This window comes from Brassica oleracea, chromosome C5, assembly GCF_000695525.1.
Source record: "Brassica oleracea var. oleracea cultivar TO1000 chromosome C5, BOL, whole genome shotgun sequence".
NCBI lineage: Eukaryota > Viridiplantae > Streptophyta > Magnoliopsida > Brassicales > Brassicaceae > Brassica > Brassica oleracea.
In genome coordinates, this window is record NC_027752.1 from 8,305,952 (window position 1) to 8,324,813 (window position 18,862).

The window sequence follows — 18,862 nt, forward strand, 5'->3', positions numbered from 1 at the left end:
GATACTAATATATATTTAATCTAATATTTATTAAATAAGATATCTTACTCATTTAAATTTATGAACATTTGTATCTTGTTATAAACAAAAATTCAATCATTGATCACAAATTTTCAAAGTGGAATTTTTTAACAGTTTATTAATTTATATTTGTTTTTAAAAATTCAAAATATAGAAAAATCAAAATTTGTATTATTTGGTTAATTTGATTGTTTAATTTATTTTAATAATATTAATATAAAACAAAAATGATAGAGGATGCATAAATTATTATCAAATCTTTTTTATTTAAAATTATTAATTATCATATATATTTTGATCAGATTATGTAATTATGTATGTTCTATTTAAGAAAATAACGAAGAATGTTTATTTATTAATAATGAATTATATGATTAGGTTAATGAAAAGTATACTATATGTTTAGATGGACCAACTTATTTTTCTAAAAAATTTGAAATTGCTTCTCGTGATGACACGTGTCATGGTTTAAAGGTTTTAATGTTTCTCTTTTAGAAATTAAGATACTTTCTCTGTTTTTGAATAAGTGTCACTTTATCATTTTTTTTTGTTACATAAAAAATGTCATTCTACCATTTTAATGCAATTTATAATCAATTTCAGCCAAATATTAATTGTAAAATATATTGATCTTATAAATAAATTTGTTTATTTCAAATATTCAAATAATATTGGTTAACTAGTTGTAATTAATGAAAACATAAATACATTTCAATAATTTTTTTAATATGTGTGAAAAGTGTCTAAGTTGCACTCTTTATGAGACATGGAGAGTAACAAATAAAACTTGTTGATTTAATAACGAGTAAAACTTACCAAAGATTGACATAATATAAAAAAAGATGAGGTTTGTAAAAGTTTGATCTCTTTGTAAACATTGACAATTTGTATACTTAATGAATGGATGAGGTTTGTAAAAGTTTTTAAAAATTTTAATTGACAATTTCCCACGACGATAGGATTCGAACTAACATATGTTAGACAATGTAGAAATGTGACTATAATAAACACTATATCTAATACTCCCATTTTTTGGCACAAAATCAGACCAAAGAAACTCAAGTAACGTACCCAATTACAAAGTTTTCATAATGAATAAAACGGTTTGGAAAAAGAAGCTAGAAGCTAGAAGCTAGAAGCTAGAAAATAGAAGCTAGAAGCTAGGATGCTCCACTCTCAACTCGGCTCCTGACTTCCAGAATGAATGGAGGATTTCTGAGTCCATGAGGTAACGCACAAACGTTGATACGCACGCAAACTTCTGCTTCGAGATATCTTCCCCGGAGACACCATGCTTGCTCTCAAACTTTTTCTTTATTTGCAAGAGAGTCTCGCCTTTGTGGACGCAGAGAACAAAAGGATCACCAAGATAATTCAATGTCTTATTCCTGCTTTTTGCAAGCTCACAATGGTGGCCGAAGATCGCCATCTCTGTGCCACCAGTGGTCACTTCACCTTCAAGACATTCTTCAACACGAACCCAAGACATATCCTCTAACTTTTTCGAAGTTGTAATGATTCTCTGGATCTTCGATTGAAACACATGAAGCAAACGAAGCTCCGCGCCCTCCTTCAAAAGCGTAACCTTGGATCTAACAAGAGATTTCAAAACATCCACGTCTTTTTCAACGGACGGGAAGTTTGTCGTGATAGGAACCACCAGGGAAGAGTCATGATGGAAGATAACTCTGATTGTTTTTAAAGCTTTGTTTGACACATGTGATCCAACCTGGCGATCAGCTGTAGCAGCAGAGGTGGCCAAAGCGTCATTATGGGAGGTAGTAGATCCATCAAGTGCTCTAGGTAAAACTTCGCTTGACACGTGCGATCCAACCTGGTGACCAGCTGTAGCAGCAGAGGAGGCCGAAGTGTCATGATGGGAGGTAGTAGATCCATCTAGTGCTCTAGCTAAATCTAATCCTCCATTTACATTTACATTTATTTGTTGTAAGAATTAAATGTATTTGAAAACTCACTATTCATTAATAAAACCAATTAATTACTTGTAGAGTAACTCACAAATGGCCAATGGGGTTGAAAAATGGTCTTAAACCAAAGTATTCAGTGGACAAATTTTCATCATCAGCATGCAAGGCCGTAAAATAGAGTAACTCTCTTCTCAATGTTATTTATGCATCATCATACGTTATTTCCTCTTCATTTTCTACTTTGAAAACTAAAATATTAAAGATACATAACATACAAAATAATTTTTAGAAAAAGAAAAACAAATTGTAATTTGTTAAACAATGCAAAAAAATGTTCAGCTGCATACACCAAAAGAGATCGGCATTGGCCTTGAAACGTGATCTTAAGTCTTAACTGGAAAAACTATTGTTATTGTAAATCAAATCAAATTAGTTCCTAATTAATTTGATCTACTTAACAAATAATAATTAACAAATATGTCCATTATTGAGCCATCTTTTGACTTTTTAATCCAAAACCTCTATAGTCACAAACATGATGCTAGAAACCTTGTCACGGACAGCTGTCCAAATCTTGTTTTTAAACCAAATACAAAATAGTGATTACCACTAAGCAAGAGCCGACATGAAAAGTAGCATAATTACCATCAAGTACACTCTTAGTATAAATCATCTCCCAGCTATGAAGTTCACAAGTGCAAACAATATTACATACATGATGCAGCGTAACTTGTGATCCTTGTGATCACAACTTCCTTTTCATATTAGGAATTTCCTTTTCTATGTTTTGGCTTTTTTTCCTTTTAAATAGCTATTAAGTTTTATATTTCCCTTCGGGATTAGGTTATTCTTCGCTAGTATATATAGCGATGCAATTAGACCTTTGTAAGCACTTTGAATTTGAATAAGATATTGAGTTTTCTTAAGAGCTTTCATAAGCACTGCGAAGAGTATTCGCGTCCCCTAAGAGCTTTAACGAGCACTGCGAAGAGTATTCGCGTCTTTAACCTTGTTACCGAAGTTACCTTCGTCGACAAGTTACCTGAGTTGAAGATCAAACCCTAGGTCTTCGACTTATATCGCTTCCGCACTCTATCAGTTGGTATCAGAATCAGTACGTTTCGGAAAAGAAATTCTTGTTTTCCATGACTAAGAACACATGAGGCGCTGGTGGTGACAATCGGGATCGAAACCCGGATGGCTCTGCTTTGGAATTAGCTGACCTACGAACCTTCTTCATCGAGAGTCAAACGGCATCTCAGGCGTTGATTCAGCAGCTCGGAGAAACCTTGGCCGGACGATTGGACGCCTTGACCACCGCAATTACACCCTTGGATGAGCAACAAAACCAACACAACACTCAAGCTCCACTAACAGCTCCACAACGACACCAACCACTACCACAACAACACCCGCCACCAGGTCGACATCAGCAACCACTAAATCTCCCACATCTGCCTCAAGGAAAACGTCAACATCGTATCCTACGACACAACCCATATGTCGAGGACGAGGATGAAGTTTATCAGCGCTTGTTTTAGGAGGATCTTCGTCAACAAGATCATCATGATACTCAATGGGAAAGAAGCTTTCGAGTAGACATACCAGAATTTCATGGAGGTCTCCGCGGTGATGAACTTATCGATTGGCTAGTTTCCGTGGAAGAAATCATGGAGTTTAAACAAGTTCTGTTTGATCGTCGTGTTTCCCTTGTAGCCATGCGTTTTCGCGGCCATGCTGCAACATGGTGGAAACAGCTCAAGACAACCCGATCACGCACATGCAAAGCACCGATCAATTCTTGGGACAAGCTCACAAAACACCTTCAACAAACGTTTCTGCTGCACAACTACAAACGCACCATGTATACTAAGTTACAGAACTTGCGCCAAGGTAACCGAAGTGTGGATGAGTATGCTGAAGAGTTCGCGCTTTTGCTAACCCATAATGAGATCAATGACAGTCAAGTTCAACTCGTCTCGCGTTTCATTGGTGGTCTGCGGCCGCAACTTCAAAATTCAATGGCACAATTTGATCCTTTAACGATTGGAGAAGCTCATCGCCGTGCGGCATCATTCGAACAACAGTCGAAGTCGTCGAACTGGAACGCATCGCCTTCGCGATCTCGTCCTCAAGACTCTGCAAACAGTACCACTCCATCGACCTCAACCAAAGATATCGGTGATGCAGCAGTATATGTAACTAAACCCAATGCATAAGACGATCAACAACTTAGGCGGTCAACTCGACCTAACGCGCTACGTTGTTACTCATGCGGTGAACAGGGACATCACCAAACAGCATGTCCCCATGCCACACGCCGAGGGTTAGTCATCGATGAAACAATTGACGAGCAAGAAGTCTACGATTCACAGGACGAGGTGGACCAAACAGACGAGGATGCTGTTCAACCGACTACGGGTGATCATGGACGTTTACTGGTGCTTCGCCGTGCCTGTCTCGCACCTCAGAAAACTGATGACAAGTGGTTACGAACAAATATTTTTCGTTCTACTTGCACAATGAAAAGCCGTATATGCAGTTTTGTTATTGATTCCGGGAGTTGCCGAAATGTGATCTCCGAAGAGGCAGTCGACAAACTGGGCATCACCAGAGAGAAGCACCCATCAACTTACAATCTGGGTTGGCTTAAAGATACCGCAACCATTCGTATCACGCAACGAGCGATCGTTTCTTTCTCGATTGGACAACACTACAAAGACCGCATGTACTGCGACATTGCTCCAATCGATTTTTGTCATCTTCTTCTGGGCCGACCTTGGGAGTTTGATCGCAAAATTATTCATGATGGAGCTAAAAATACATATAGCTTCCTCTAGAATACACAGAAAATCGTCCTCCTCCCTTCACAAGAGACGGCTACTACAACACTACCGCTACCACCAGTACAGCCAACTTCGCCTCCACCAACGATCACTCCAGCGACACCAAATCAACAGTCTCCTTCACCGTCAACATTACTCTGTTCTTATGGAAAATTCGTCTCAGAACTTCGATCTGAAGGGTTCGCTTTGGCGTTATTGCCAAACAATGACCACCGGCCCCAAGCTTCATCACCGCCACAAGCTTTGAGCAAGGTTCTCACCGACTTTGCTGATGTTTTTCCTGATGAACTTCCGAAAGGTCTTCCTCCTCTCCGGGACATTCAACACCAAATTGATTTAGTCCCAGGCGCAACACTACCAAACCGACCACACTATCGTATGAGTCCGCTCGAGCATGAAGAGTTGCGTCGACAGGTCGAAGATCTTCTCCGCAAAGGTCATATTAAAGAAAGCCTCAGTCCATGTGCAGTTCCGGCTCTTCTCATACCAAAAAAAGATGGTTCTTGGCGCATTTGTGTGGACAGCCGCGCAATTAATAAGATCACCATTAGGTACCGGTTTCCTATTCCTCGCTTGGATGATCTTTTGGATCAAATTGGATCGGCCAAATTTTTTTCCAAGATCGATCTCAAGAGTGGTTATCATCAAATCCGTATACGGCCGGGAGATGAGTGGAAGACAGCTTTTAAGACCAGGGAAGGTCTTTTTGAATGGCTAGTTATGCCCTTCAGTCTTTCAAACGCGCCAAGTACTTTCATGCGAATCATGAACCAAGCTTTGAGACCATTCATTGGACGTTTCGTTGTGGTTTATTTCGATGATATACTTATTTTCAGCTCGTCGTTGTCCGATCACACGGAACACCTCGGAAAGGTACTTTCAGTTCTGCGATCCGAGAAATTATTTGCAGCCAGGCAAAAGTGCGAGTTCGGCGTCTCCAAAGTCCTATTTCTCGGTTACGTGGTGCCGGATCAGGGGTTGGCCGTAGACCAGTCTAAAGTCGAGGCCATTAGGTCGTGGCCAATACCAAAGACAGTGTCGGAGGTACGGAGTTTCCATGGGCTTGCTTCCTTCTATTGGAGATTTATCGATCACTTCAGCCCAATTATGGCACCAATTACTGGTTGCATGCGAGAAGGTAAGTTCGATTGGACGTTAGACGCCACACGAGCTTTTGATGTCATCAAAGCAAAGCTTACGACAGCTCCAATACTTGTTCTTCCCGACTTCTCATTGACTTTTGAGTTACATTGTGATGCTTCTAAATTGGGCATCGGTGGCGTCTTAAGTCAGCAAGGGCGTCCTGTTGCGTTTTATAGTGAGAAGCTAACAGGAGCACGTGGACGATATAGCACTTATGATGTCGAGTTTTATGCTATAGTTCAAGCAGTCAAGCATTGGCGCCACTACTTAGTTCACCGGGAGTTCGTTCTCTTCACAGACCATGACGCTTTGCGACACTTGGACAGTCAAGCCAAAGTTTCGGCACGACATGCAGCCTGGATCTCCTATTTACAACAGTTCACCTTTGTCATAAAACACCAGTCTGGCAAGACAAACCGTGTGGCTGATGCCCTCAGTCGCCGGCATAGTTTGTTGACTACTATGCATTCTACGGTTCTTGGGTTTGAATCGTTTGCAGATTTGTATCGACCTGTTCTTTGCTCGAATTTATTGTGAGGCCGACCAACACCTGCATAGCGACTATACGGTTCAGGATGGGTTCTTTTTCAAGGGCGTACGTCTTTGTGTGCCAGACTGCAGCTTGCGTTTGAAGATAATAAGTGAACTACATAACGAGGGACATGTGGGCAGAGATACGACATTGCAGTTGGTTATGGAGTAGTATTTTTGGCCTACGTTGCGAAGGGATGTGGTGAGATTTGTTGAGCGTTGCCGTGTTTGCCAAGAAGCTAAGGGCAAATCTTCCAATGCAGGTTTATATCTGTCGCTTCCCATTCCTACTCAGCCGTGGTCAGACGTTAGTATGGATTTTGTTTTGGGATTACCTCGGACCCAAAGAGGACACGATTCTATATTTGTCGTGGTCGACCGTTTTTCCAAAATGGTCCACTTTATCGCGTGCAAAAAGACATCTGATGCTGTGAGTGTTGCTAGTTTGTTCTTCCGAGAGATATATAGATTACATGGCTTGCCAACTTCTATCGTCTCCGACCGTTACACCCGGTTTCTCAGTCACTTCTGGCGGTCCTTATGGAAGCTGTTAGGCACTTCTCTCGACATGAGTTCAGCTTACCATCCTCAAACAGATGGTCAGACGGAGGTCGTTAACCGGTCATTGGGAAATCTACTTCGTTGCCTTGTGGGAGATAACTTAAAATCGTGGGACACTAAACTTGGTCAAGCGGAATTTGCACACAATCATGCCACAAATCGCAGTACAAGATTCTCCCCTTTTCATGTTGTGTATGGTCTTGTTCCTCGTGGTCCGTTGGATTTGGCTACCACACCGGACAATACACGCCTTCATGGTGAGGCTATCGATTTCATTACCAGCCTTCAGGACGTCCATACGCTTACGCAATCTCATTTGGAAGCGGCTACAACAAAATACAAGTTCACCGCAGATGCCAAGAGACGTGAATTGATCTTTGAACGTGGTGATCTTGTCTGGGTATACTTCACAAAAGAGCGCCTTCCCTTGCGGGATTACAACAAACTGAAGTCCAAAAAGATGGGTCCGTTCGAAGTGGTAGAACGCATCAATCCAAATGTGTACTGTGTCAAGTTGCCTGAACACCTTCGTACGTCTGACACAGACGTCTTCAATGTCAAACATTTGTCTCCTTTCAAAGGCGACAATCCCGATCAAGATTCGTGGGCGAATCCTTCTCAACCGGAGGGACCTAATGCAGCGTAACTTGTGATCCTTGTGATCACAACTTCCTTTTCATATTAGGAATTTCCTTTTCTATGTTTTGGCTTTTTTCCTTTTTAATAGCTATTAAGTTTTCTATTTTCCTTCAGGATTAGGTTATTCTTCGCTAGTATATATAGCGATGCAATTAGACCTTTGTAAGGACCTTGAATTTGAATAAGATATTGAGTTTTCTTAAGAGCTTTCATAAGCACTGCGAAGAGTATTCGCGTCCCCTAAGAGCTTTAACGAGCACTGCGATTTGCGTCTTTAACCTTGTTACCGAAGTTACCTTCGTCAAAAAGTTACCTTAGTTGAAGATCAAACCCTAGGTCTTCGACTTATATCGCTTCCGCACTCTATCAATACACAACATTTGAAATCTTAATATAGATATTGGTCAGGCTAGTGTTACGTATGAGGTCTGTCACCGTTCCATACTCCACCAGTGTGCTCGCAGGAAGGCCCACTCATCCAAGGGAAGCCCAGCAGAGAAGAAAAACGTGGTGAGCAAAGAGTTGGGTAAAAGTTCTAGAAGATAGATAAGAAATAAGGAGTAACAGATGTGATGACTCAAAGACAAGAGCACATGGGGTTCTTTGGTCACATGCTTAAGGTGTGTGTGTGTGTGCATTTCCTAGCAGGAGTAGTAGTCTAGACATGAGCACATGTGGTGTCTCTTGAGGAGTAGGGTAAGCGTGTATGCGAGCCTGAAAGTAGTATAAGTAGAGGTCCGAGTAGTCGAGAGAAGTTATCATGAGTATGATCATTGTAGTAAGAGAGTGTCTCTCAATGGGTCCTTGAGAGAAAGTGTCTCTCAATGGGTCCTTGAGAGAAAGTGTCTCTCAAGGAAGAGTCTTTTCTTTATAATCGTTGGGTTTCAGTAAAACAATCTATTTCTATTTCAATTTGTTCATTGACTCAAAGAGTTTGGAGATAAGAACCATAACAGCCAGCGACTAAACATCAATAAAACATACACTTCTTCATCATAAAATTAATATATTGATACTGATATTGTTCAAAAAGCGAACCAAGTTGCTGATGAAAGATTTTATAGACCATTGGCTTAACCAGAATCCGGATTCACAAAATACCATATAATAATCACGGTAGACAACGGGTTTAAATTTTTTTCAAGAATTTGGAAGACACTAAGACCACCTCCATTGGTGTATCTAAAGAGGGGTTCTTAATGTAAAGTGTGAAAAAAATAAATCAAAAAGACATTAATTAACAAGAACATGTGCTTAGTCAAGGGGAAGAAGGATTGGTAAGAGCTCCTTATGTGGCATCGGATTGGCTTCTTCTATTCCCACGAAAGGGTGAAACTCTTTCTTCGTCGATGTTCTTCTCCCGATCCGTCCTTGCAATAGGTTCGATTTCCTTTGTTTTTTTTTGTTCCTGTGATTTGAATCCCTTCGGTTAGGGTTCTTCTTCTCTTCATTCTCACCATCGAGCTCTATCATGGCTGGGTAAGCACTCTTATTTCCTAGGTCATCGAGTTTTGTGGTTTCCTAAGTACGATTACTGTCATTTTCAATCGGGAAGTAGACTGAAAGTTTTAAACTGTTATTTTTTTGTTTCCGCTTTTGTGAAGAATCAATGGAGCTCTCTGATTTTAATTTTCTACAGATGAATATTTCGTAGTCCTATGATACTTACTCTGTCCCACGAGGAGAGGAGAATAGACACAAGTGTTCTGCCTAATAAAATGTTCTGTTTTTTCAAGAAATCTAGGGATTTAGTTCTGTGTCTTCTTCTTTAACCAGTATTTGGAAGTGGTACTGGATACGACCTCTTTCAGGTCTTTCATTTGAGGCCAATGTGTTTTGTTAACATCATTTCCGATGAGTTCTACGCCGCTTGGAAAGATCGGATTTTGCTTCTCGGCTCCGTCTCCGTGGAGAGCGAAGGTAGTAGTGAATCTGCTTCATCCTCGCGTTTGTGTGGATGTCTGAAGGGTGATGGTGATGGTGATGGTGATTCAAAGGTTAGTCTTTTACGGGTTGGTTCGTTCCAGCGCGAGCGTTGTGATTCTGTTTTTAAGTTTAGTTATGTACAAAGGATGATGAGTTGTCTGTGGGGGATGGAAGAAGGGGAAAGAGACGAGCTTGATGTGATCGTGTGTGTTGAAGTTATGTGAGGCACTTCTCTGTTTGCATAAGGATTTATGTGATATTTGTAGAGTGTTTGAGCGTTTCCTGTGTGAAGTTTGACGACTTTGGGAATGCTTTTGTTGATTTGATTGAGTTGCTGGAAACTGGAAGGAACGTGTATGGACTCATATATCTGAAGAAACTTGCAGTTCATCTTGAACTCCCAACAGCTCGTGGAAGCCTTGTCTCTTTGCGATGATCTCTTACAGGACAGAGATGAGAACACAAACAATGGAGGAGGCTCAAGGAACAATCTTTCTTCACATATTTTTCTATGTTGTTTCTTCACATTTCTTAACTTATTTCTTCTAAATTGTTTCTTTACATTTTTTAACTACCGAGAGAGATACTCTATATTGTTTTTTCACATTTCTTAACTTTTTTGAAAGACAACGAGAACAAGGACACATTCAGTTATGGAACGATTGAAAGACAACGAGAACAAGTACACATTCAGTTATTGAACGATTATAAGCTGATTTGGTTGAGAATATATGACAAAAATTTGGAACAAATCACGGCTTTTTCTCGTTTACGATTTGTATTTGTATTTTTAATATGTTTTTATGTCATTTTTATTAAAATTTTTATGTATGCTTTTATTTTAAATCATTCCACTTGAAAAAAAAATTTAAGAACCCTAATGAGGTTCTCCCATTGGAGGAGTAAAAAATTATTTCTACTAACTAAGTTTCTTAACTTTTCAAATCACTTTATTAATTACTAATTTAATTATAAGAGACCATTAGGGGTTCTAAACATAGACATTCTACTTTAGCAACTTTTCCCTCAACCTAAATAGAAGTGGTTGATCTTTTCTTTGTAATCGTTGGTTTCAGTAAAATAATCTATTTCTATTTCAATTTGTTCATTGACTCATAGAGTTTGGAGATAAGAACCATAACAACTAGTGACTAAACATCAATAAAAACATACACTTCTTCATCATAAAATTAATATATTGATACTAATATTGTTCAAAAAGACAACCAAGTTGCTGATGAAATTTTTTATAGACGATTGGCTTAACAGAATTCAGATTCACAAAATACCATAATAATTACAGTAGACAACTGGTTTAAAAAGATTTTCAAGAATTTGAAAGACACTAAACTTTAGCAACTTTTCCCTCAACCTAGATCCTCACATTTGGTTTCTCTTGAAATAGAAGTGGTTGATCTTTACTACTGGCCGTGGATAGATCAGTTTCTCTCTCTCTCTCTCTCTCTCTGTCTTACTGAGGAGAATAAGTTTGAGGAGAAGACTTAGAAGAACTCTTGGAAGAAGCCTTGGAGGAAGAATTAAGAGGAAGGCTGCAAGGAAGAGGGTTGCGGAGAAATAATGAGCGGAAAATTGGATGTGGTTTTCAGTTGTTTGGTTTTGTGCATATATTTTTGTGGTCGACTGGTTGGTGGTTTTTTAAAGTGAGATATTGCATAAACTAATTAAAACCTAAACTATTTGAGGTGTGAGAGAGCACTCACACATTAGCAGTAATCAAGTCCAAAACTTGCATCATCAAGCGACCTTTTTATTTAACACAGGTTGGTGTTTTATTCAAAGCATGTTCTCTTCGTTTTGCTCAACTACTAACTAATTGCTTTAACTCGGTCCCTTAGCATCATCCTTCCACTATTATCCTATCCATCACAAGTCACAACCTATAACAATATTAGTTCATATTGATAATCAAAACCTTTTATATTAAAAAAAACTGAAAACCATTTAATATTTTTCCTATTGGTACATGTATGAAATGATCAACAAACATCCTGAAAACTACAACCCAAGATCACCAAACTCACACTAACATATACATAAAGCAAAGACTATGAAGAACTTTAGCTTTCCTTTGGGAAACACTATTGCCATGTAACTTCCCTGGAAACCTCTCTGCCACTATCGTCAGTCAAATCAGATCTCGTTGTATCGCTGATTCCTGTTGCTTGACGGTAATGGTTACTATCTTGTTCCATGGCATTGTAATGACTGCTGTTGCACATGCCCGGACCCATGTTGTGTAATGAAATGTTAACGTTTTGATTGGAGGAAGATTCGCCAACCATTTGCTGGCGTTCAGCAAGAACAGCGATTGCACAAGCTAGCCCACCAGATGGGGAAGATGATGAAGACGACGGCATCAATGGTCCTACATTATGATCTTCTTCAGGAGAGTTATTCATCTGACTTCCAGGTTCCTGTTCAGAAAGAAAGAAAAAAAAAAAAAAAAAAAAAAAAAAAAAAAAAAAAAAAAAAAAAAAAAAAAAAAAAAAAAAAAAAAAAAAAAGAGCTAAAAGGCTTATCTTAGTTCAACAAAAATGACGGAACTTGAAAATAGTAACTGAATAAATCACCTGAACCGAGAGCCATATTGCTTCCATCACCATTATATCCTCAAGATCATAGTCAAACTCACCATCCCTGAAAGAGTAATTTCAAAATCAGTCACCTGATAATAAGCAAATGATAAAGAGACAACTTAACAAGACCCTCCATATAGTCATCTCTTCATTGTTACATGTAACTGTTCCCAAAGTATCAAAATCCTTTAACAGAAGTAAAAAAAATTGCAGAAGTATGTTTGTTTTATCTCAACACTAACCTGCTAACCCGAGGGTGTGATGTAACACATGAGTCTTGAGATGAAACAGTTTCCTCATCCTCATCTGCTCAAAAAGTTATGTCACTGATATTGCTGACCAAGAGAAAACAAAATTTAAAAGGATGCAAGTAATATTGAACCGAGAGAACTAACCTGCAGCAGAACCATATTCAGTATTAGCTGTCACTTCACTTGTCCTAGAAGAAGAAGGTGATTCCAGACGTTTCTGCATTCTTTCTTCCTCAACTTCCTTCTGCCTAATCCTTATTTTGGCTTCTATAACTCGCTGCTCTTCCTTCACAACATAGTAAAAACAAAATGGGCATAATCAGGCAAATACATATAAAGGAAAGTTACTGTTATAATTATGTGACTTACAATTTGTTCAATGCTCTTCTCCTCTTTAGTCTTCCCTCCACGATACTCAACAGCATAGTTTGATGTTTTGCAATACGGACATCTCGTATATGTTAAGGAGGACACAAAAGAGACACTAAATTTGCATGCTTAACATAACAATCAAAAGCTCGATGCCTAACAATAGCAATCAAAAGGATACTGAGTAGGTCGAGCTGAAGTAGGATTCTTCATCCGCAGAAAACACTCTGTAGATTAAAATAAGAGATACAAATAAATGAATGCAAAAGATTATAAATTTAGTTATGGTTGATATGAATAATTTCTTTACCTGTACAAATGCTTTTCAAACAACATCTTGACCTATTGAGGCTCGGATAGTACTAGAAAACACACACAACAGCAAGAAGATACACTCGCAGTCAACAAGAGGCACTCACGAAGAAAGAAAATACATTTTTTTTTGTGTACCAACCAGATAGCAAATTGGACATTCTTCAAGATCATGACAAGAGCTTTCTTCAGCACCAGGATAGCAAGGAGCAAGCTTAGACTCCAAGATGAGTTTCTTAACCTTTTTGAAGTCGACATCTTTGTTCATGTATAATAAACCTTGTTGTGGCTTTGTGTATCTTTCCTCCACAACCTGTCTCTTCTTTCCCAGCTTATTACCCATCAAACCTGTCTAGTAAATTTAGAGCTCGTACCAATCCAAAAATGTTTCCTTTTTCGGAAACTAACAAACTAAAACCTTAATTTCCGACAATTCATAACAACTGAAACGAAAAAAATCACTTCAACTGGTTGCTCACGGAACAAAGTTCAAACCGTGAAGATAATGAATATGAGAGAATTAAGAACCAAAGAAGAAACCTTAACAAGCTTCTATAGAATCTCGGGGGCAGAGATAGATAACTCTGATCAGAACTTTGGTCTCTGAGAGAGCTACAGTAGAGAGTGTGTGTGCTTCTCTACGTATAATGTGTATATTCACAAAGAGAACTTCGTATCATTGGAAACTTAAGAGAGAGATAGATGATGATGATGATGAAACGGTGGAAGAGTGAAGAAAAGAATCGCCATCTCTCTTTGTTTTCACTCTTTCTATTCCCTTACTTCACGCGCCTTTTTCGCGCGTGAGCTTCGGTGTTATTAGAGTTTCACAATTTTGAAGGAAAAAAAAACGAAGAACATTTCTTTATATACATTAAACAGAAAGGATCACTCGGTGTTTTACATAGGCCTCTTAATTAGGTCAATTAGGGCTTTGATACAGGCCCAATGGGCTTTCTGGCCACACCTCAGCTTTCTGACCATAGATTGTACAATTCGCCGACCGGAGGCATCTCCCTGAAAAAGTTATCGAACTCCGTCGTCTCCACACCTCCTTCTGCTTCTCTTCCGCCTCCCGAAAACTGTGGTGACGAGTCTTTTCTGCCGTAACCATGGCCTGAGAACTCGAAAGGACCGTCAGCGACGATGGCGTTTTTACCGGTGAGTTCTTGAACAACCGTCTTGAAGCTACGAGTATCTGTCTGGACGTACTGTGTGTTTATGAAGACAACCTTCATCGGCTCAGATCTCACTCTCGACATGTTTTGATGATTTGGCTTTTCTTGTAGACACAACAAAACAAGAATCTGAGTTTTATCTTGTTTCCGTTTGGCTCTCTGAGTACTTTGCCTTTTGAATCTCTAGATGTTTGTTCTATTTATATGCGTAGACAATTATATGGGAATATTTATATATATAGACACAACAAAAAAAATTATATATGGTGTATTTATTTTAATATCTTCAGAAACAATTGGTGGCGATTCCTTTACGAACTATATGGATAATAGCAATTTTTTATTATGTAAGTCGAATGATATTTTGTTCTGGAACATGCTTACGTATGGAGTTACGTTCATGACTAACGAGTTTTAATATAAGGTCTGGTGCAGATTTTCCACTTACTAACGAGGTTAGACTCAGTTAACTAAAGTTGCATTATAAGAACTTTTATTGCGGGCCTTGTGGTCCGGTGGCAGTCGACAAGTTTTCGATGCAATCACATTCCGGGTTCGATCCTACTGCTGCGGAAACTAAGTCACATTGTTCTGTCCACCACGGCTGCAGATACGTCTGTATGAAAACTCGGAAAATGACCTGTCGTGGATTGCACTTTCCAACCAGAGATTAGGTCTGTGTCTTTAGTAGACCCAGATATAACTTTTATTTAGAGTTTAGTAAACAACGGGTCAAATGAAATTAGAGACTGTTACTTATTTTAAGAATGTTGGTGCTCATGAAAGGTTCATTTTGCTATCTTTCATTCATTGCTGTCATAGACAGATTTGATATATTTTTTAGCAAACAAATTTTATAGATGCTTAACATTTAAGATTTTTGACAATAACAAAAGTTTTTATGGTCTTTTGACAATAGCAAAAGAAGAAAACAAGAAGTCAAGAACTTATATGGTCAATTATGGTGGAGAACAGGTTTGACCGTCAAGCATTCAAGCAGCCTTGACGGACCAAATAATAAATGGATATTTTGGTGTTATTATCAGGAAACTATTGATCTAGAAAGAACCATATTATATAATTTACTGGGTCAAACTAAGCACGCCTTGTTTGATTGGAATCACATCACATCACGTGAAACCAACCTATAGAACACTTGTATCTTCTTATTTTCTATGCAGGCAAATTTTGATATATACAGAATGCGTATACCCCCAAAATAATTCAAATTTTATTTTAAAAATCTAATTCGCAACCTATGTTCTTTTAAATGCTAAACTGCCAAATTAGTGATTAACCAACAATCCCGATCATGATTTATCAGAGGGCATATTCATTCGGAACAAGACATTTCAAGGACATTATAATGTAGCAAAACTTCAATATAACTGATAAGGTTTGATGCTCTTCTTTATTGTGATGAGATCCTGAAAGTAGATCAACAAATTTGTATACTTCATTATTTCTATGTTATACAAATGCTTTTGCATTATGGAGACATCGATATAGTAGGAACTGAAAAAAATATATACAGTATAACCTCTATAAATTAATACTTGGTAAATTAATAATCTCTATAAATTAATAATTTTTGTCGGTCCCAACTTAGACTGGTTCAAAATTTGACATAAATCGATAAAATAATAAGATAATAATTTTTTAGAAAATTATATGTAAATATATAGTCCCATTAAAATTATAAATTAATAATTTATATGTATACATATTTTATATAAGTAAACCTATTATTATATTGTTTATTTTATATTCATAATTGAATTATCTTTATATTTCCTTAACACTTAATATATTTTTGATAATATTTAGTAATATTATATTTAAAACCACGTTTAAGTTATGTGCAATATATTTTGTATACACTAATATAATAAAATTAAAATAAATGTTAAATTTCAAAAACTAACAATTAATGTCTATATACTAAAACCAAATATTTTTTATATTAAAATAAATATATCTTAAATTAAGAAATCTAATTAAAGAAAATTTTATAAATTAATATCTCTATAAATTAATAAAATTTCAAAATTTCAACATTATTAATTTATACAAGTTCTACTGTAGTGCGAACTGAAGTGATAGTTATTTATGTTTGGAAACAAATCTACAATTAAAGAAATTTATAAAAACAGGGCATTAAATATATATTTTAATTAAAGTCACCGTATCTAGTTTATACATAAAGTGTCTATTTATTGCTAATTAAATTTTCTATTAAATGAAAAGAGCTTTGTATAGATCACTGAGTCGCAATTGTTTTTTTTTTTGTCAACTATTCACAACTGTTTTCTACATACAGTATTTCTAGCAATATAGCTCGAATGAAGCCAGTGGCAAAATTGGATTATTTTCGTGAGATCCTAAACTGTCCCTTGGATGGGAGATTCAAGATCTAAACCTGACCAAGACAATACTCATATTAGATTTTTGATATCCTCCAAAAATCAAACATGGCTTGCATTAGTTATGTGTTTAAGAATTTGTGTATGTTTCTCTTGGTCGTCGCGGTTGCAAGTCGATCGGGCACGTGGAAAATCTTTGATGTCCGAAAATATGGTGCCAAAGGCGACGGCAAAACTGATAATGCCAATGTACATTAATTTTTTTTTACCCGTTTAATTTTCCTATGATTAGTTTACATCTAAAAACACCATTATCCTTCATACTCAAATTGTTATGAGATAGTTTAGAATTTACTTTTGTATCCCGTAAGGGTTTAATGTTTCTAACAATAGAAGAGTCATATCTTCAAGGAAAATTTGAAGCTGGGCACGCAAACGTTGAAACGACACATATTAACTGGTTGAACCATAAATATACATGTCAAAAGCTTAAGCTCGTCTCTCCATATAGTACAGTAGAATCCTATAAACCCAATAGATTGGTATACAGATACAAAAAAAAAAGAAGCAAATTTCCTTTGTTTAGTATAGAAGATCCAAATATTTTTTTATTTTTTAAAAGATCTAAATATTTAATATTTACTTTTTTTGGCTTTTCACAATGGTGTTTCGTTTGGATAATTCCAAACTCGTGAAAACTTAACATATTATTAGATGTTTAATATGTTAAGATAAACACAATAAGTAAACCTAAAAATATGAAAAAGAAGTTTCTATTTAGGTTAGGTTTGTGTTTTTCATATCCCACATGTTAAAGGGAATAATCTTTCATATAAATATAAGTCTAATGAAGAGCTGTTTCATATGATATAAGAGAAACATATTGAGAGCTTTAGTTTTGAGTAGTTTCTAAAGCTAATAAGAAAAGTTGTTCTTATAGCTCTTTGGCTTTGAATAGTGACCAATGAACGAAAGAGAACACTGAATTCCTTATCATTCCAAAAAAAAATCCCCATTCACAAGGAATAGTTTTTCCTTCTTGTTCATCCCCATTCCTTTTTTTGAAGAGAAATATAGAACAAAAACATTCCTTGTTAAATTTGATAAGGAACAAACATTCCTCTTCATTCATGCAATTTTATTCCTATACGTTCCTTTCCTATTCGTTCCTCGTGTTCCCGAAAAGGTCACCAGTCAGAGCCTTTGTGTTTCCAAGAGATCTGAATTGGTATCAGAGCCTCAGGTTGGAGACTCGATCTAAGCTTAAGTTGTAGCTTAAGATCCTGGTGCTTGTGAACAAGAGATCGCGTAAGCAAGATGGCGGACGTGACTAGGGCTCCACGCACGAAGGACTTTGGATCTACATCCATCCAATGTCTGATGTTGTCATCGACTAACTTTACAGTTTGGACGATGAGGATGAAGGTTCTACTTCGTGTTCATGAAGGGTGGGACACGATCGAACCCGGTTCAGATGATCAAAAGAAGAACGATGTTGCGATAGCTCTTTTGTTTCAATCTGTTCCAGAGACTTTGATTCTTCAGGTGGGACAACAAACCGCATCAAAAGAGATCTGGAACGCCATCAAGTCGCAACACCTAGGAGCTGATCGTGTAAAGAGAGGCGAGACTTCAGACGTTGATGGCGGAGTTTGATAGGTTGAAGATGGATGATTCAGATACGGTAGATGACTTCACGGGGAAGATATCAGGCCTATCATCCAAAGCAACCTCTTTGGGAGAAAACATAGAAGAATCCAAGATGGTCAAGAAGCTCTTGAAGGGTCTTCCGAGACAAATATATCCAGATTGTAGCATCACTTGAGCAAGTCCTAGATCTCAACTCGACGGGGTTTGAAGACATAGTTGGAAGGCTTAAGGCGTACGAGGAGCGTGTATGAGAAGAAACTCAGAAAGAAGACCAAGGAAAGCTGATGTTTTCAAACAATGAAGAGCATAGTCAGAGGGGCTATGAGAATTCCCGTGGTAGAGGAAGAGGAAGGAACGGTAGACAGAGGTCTAGGTAGGTCACACAACCAAAACCGTGCGTCACACACCGAAGATAACAACTCGAAAAAGAATCGTTCAAAGCTGATATGTTGGAGATGTGACAAGCCTGGTCACTACGCAACTGTCTGCCCCGAGAAGATAGAGAAGAATCAAGAAACCAACCTAAATGAGACAGAAGAGGCTGATG

The 18,862-nt window shown here is 37.6% G+C and overlaps 3 protein-coding genes across 7 annotated transcripts; 1 reads left to right on the forward strand and 2 right to left on the reverse strand.

The window, feature by feature from the left end:
* Positions 1-8,799: 8,799 nt before the first annotated feature.
* LOC106343842 lies at positions 8,800-10,249 on the forward strand. Of its 4 annotated transcripts, XM_013783171.1 has the most exons (3): positions 8,815-9,049; positions 9,446-9,666; positions 9,741-10,249. In XM_013783171.1, the coding sequence occupies exons 1-3, from the start codon at positions 9,019-9,021 to the stop codon at positions 9,789-9,791; spliced, it is 303 nt and encodes a 100-aa protein (XP_013638625.1). In that variant the 5' UTR covers positions 8,815-9,018; the 3' UTR covers positions 9,792-10,249. The 4 variants fall into 4 exon arrangements, 2 of the variants coding, with proteins under 2 accessions (XP_013638625.1, XP_013638624.1); XR_001270026.1 differs by having other exon boundaries at positions 8,800-9,049; positions 9,309-10,249; XR_001270027.1 differs by having other exon boundaries at positions 8,811-9,148; positions 9,446-10,249.
* Positions 10,250-10,816: 567 nt separating this feature from the next.
* On the reverse strand, positions 10,817-13,757 carry LOC106343275 (protein SIP5). 2 transcript variants are annotated; one of them, XM_013782444.1, is made up of 9 exons: positions 13,665-13,757; positions 13,267-13,476; positions 13,123-13,174; positions 12,994-13,039; positions 12,813-12,894; positions 12,588-12,729; positions 12,435-12,498; positions 12,187-12,253; positions 10,817-12,030 (listed from the first exon to the last, which is right to left on the reverse strand). In XM_013782444.1, the coding sequence occupies exons 2-9, from the start codon at positions 13,465-13,467 to the stop codon at positions 11,695-11,697; spliced, it is 990 nt and encodes a 329-aa protein (XP_013637898.1). In that variant the 5' UTR covers positions 13,468-13,476; positions 13,665-13,757; the 3' UTR covers positions 10,817-11,694. The 2 variants fall into 2 exon arrangements, with proteins under 2 accessions (XP_013637898.1, XP_013637897.1); XM_013782443.1 differs by having other exon boundaries at positions 10,818-12,030; positions 13,267-13,472; positions 13,665-13,755.
* A 215-nt stretch (positions 13,758-13,972) lies between these two features.
* LOC106343276 (VQ motif-containing protein 1) lies at positions 13,973-14,522 on the reverse strand. Its single transcript, XM_013782445.1, has one exon. The coding sequence runs from the start codon at positions 14,384-14,386 to the stop codon at positions 14,093-14,095; it is 294 nt and encodes a 97-aa protein (XP_013637899.1). The 5' UTR covers positions 14,387-14,522; the 3' UTR covers positions 13,973-14,092.
* Positions 14,523-18,862: the final 4,340 nt, after the last annotated feature.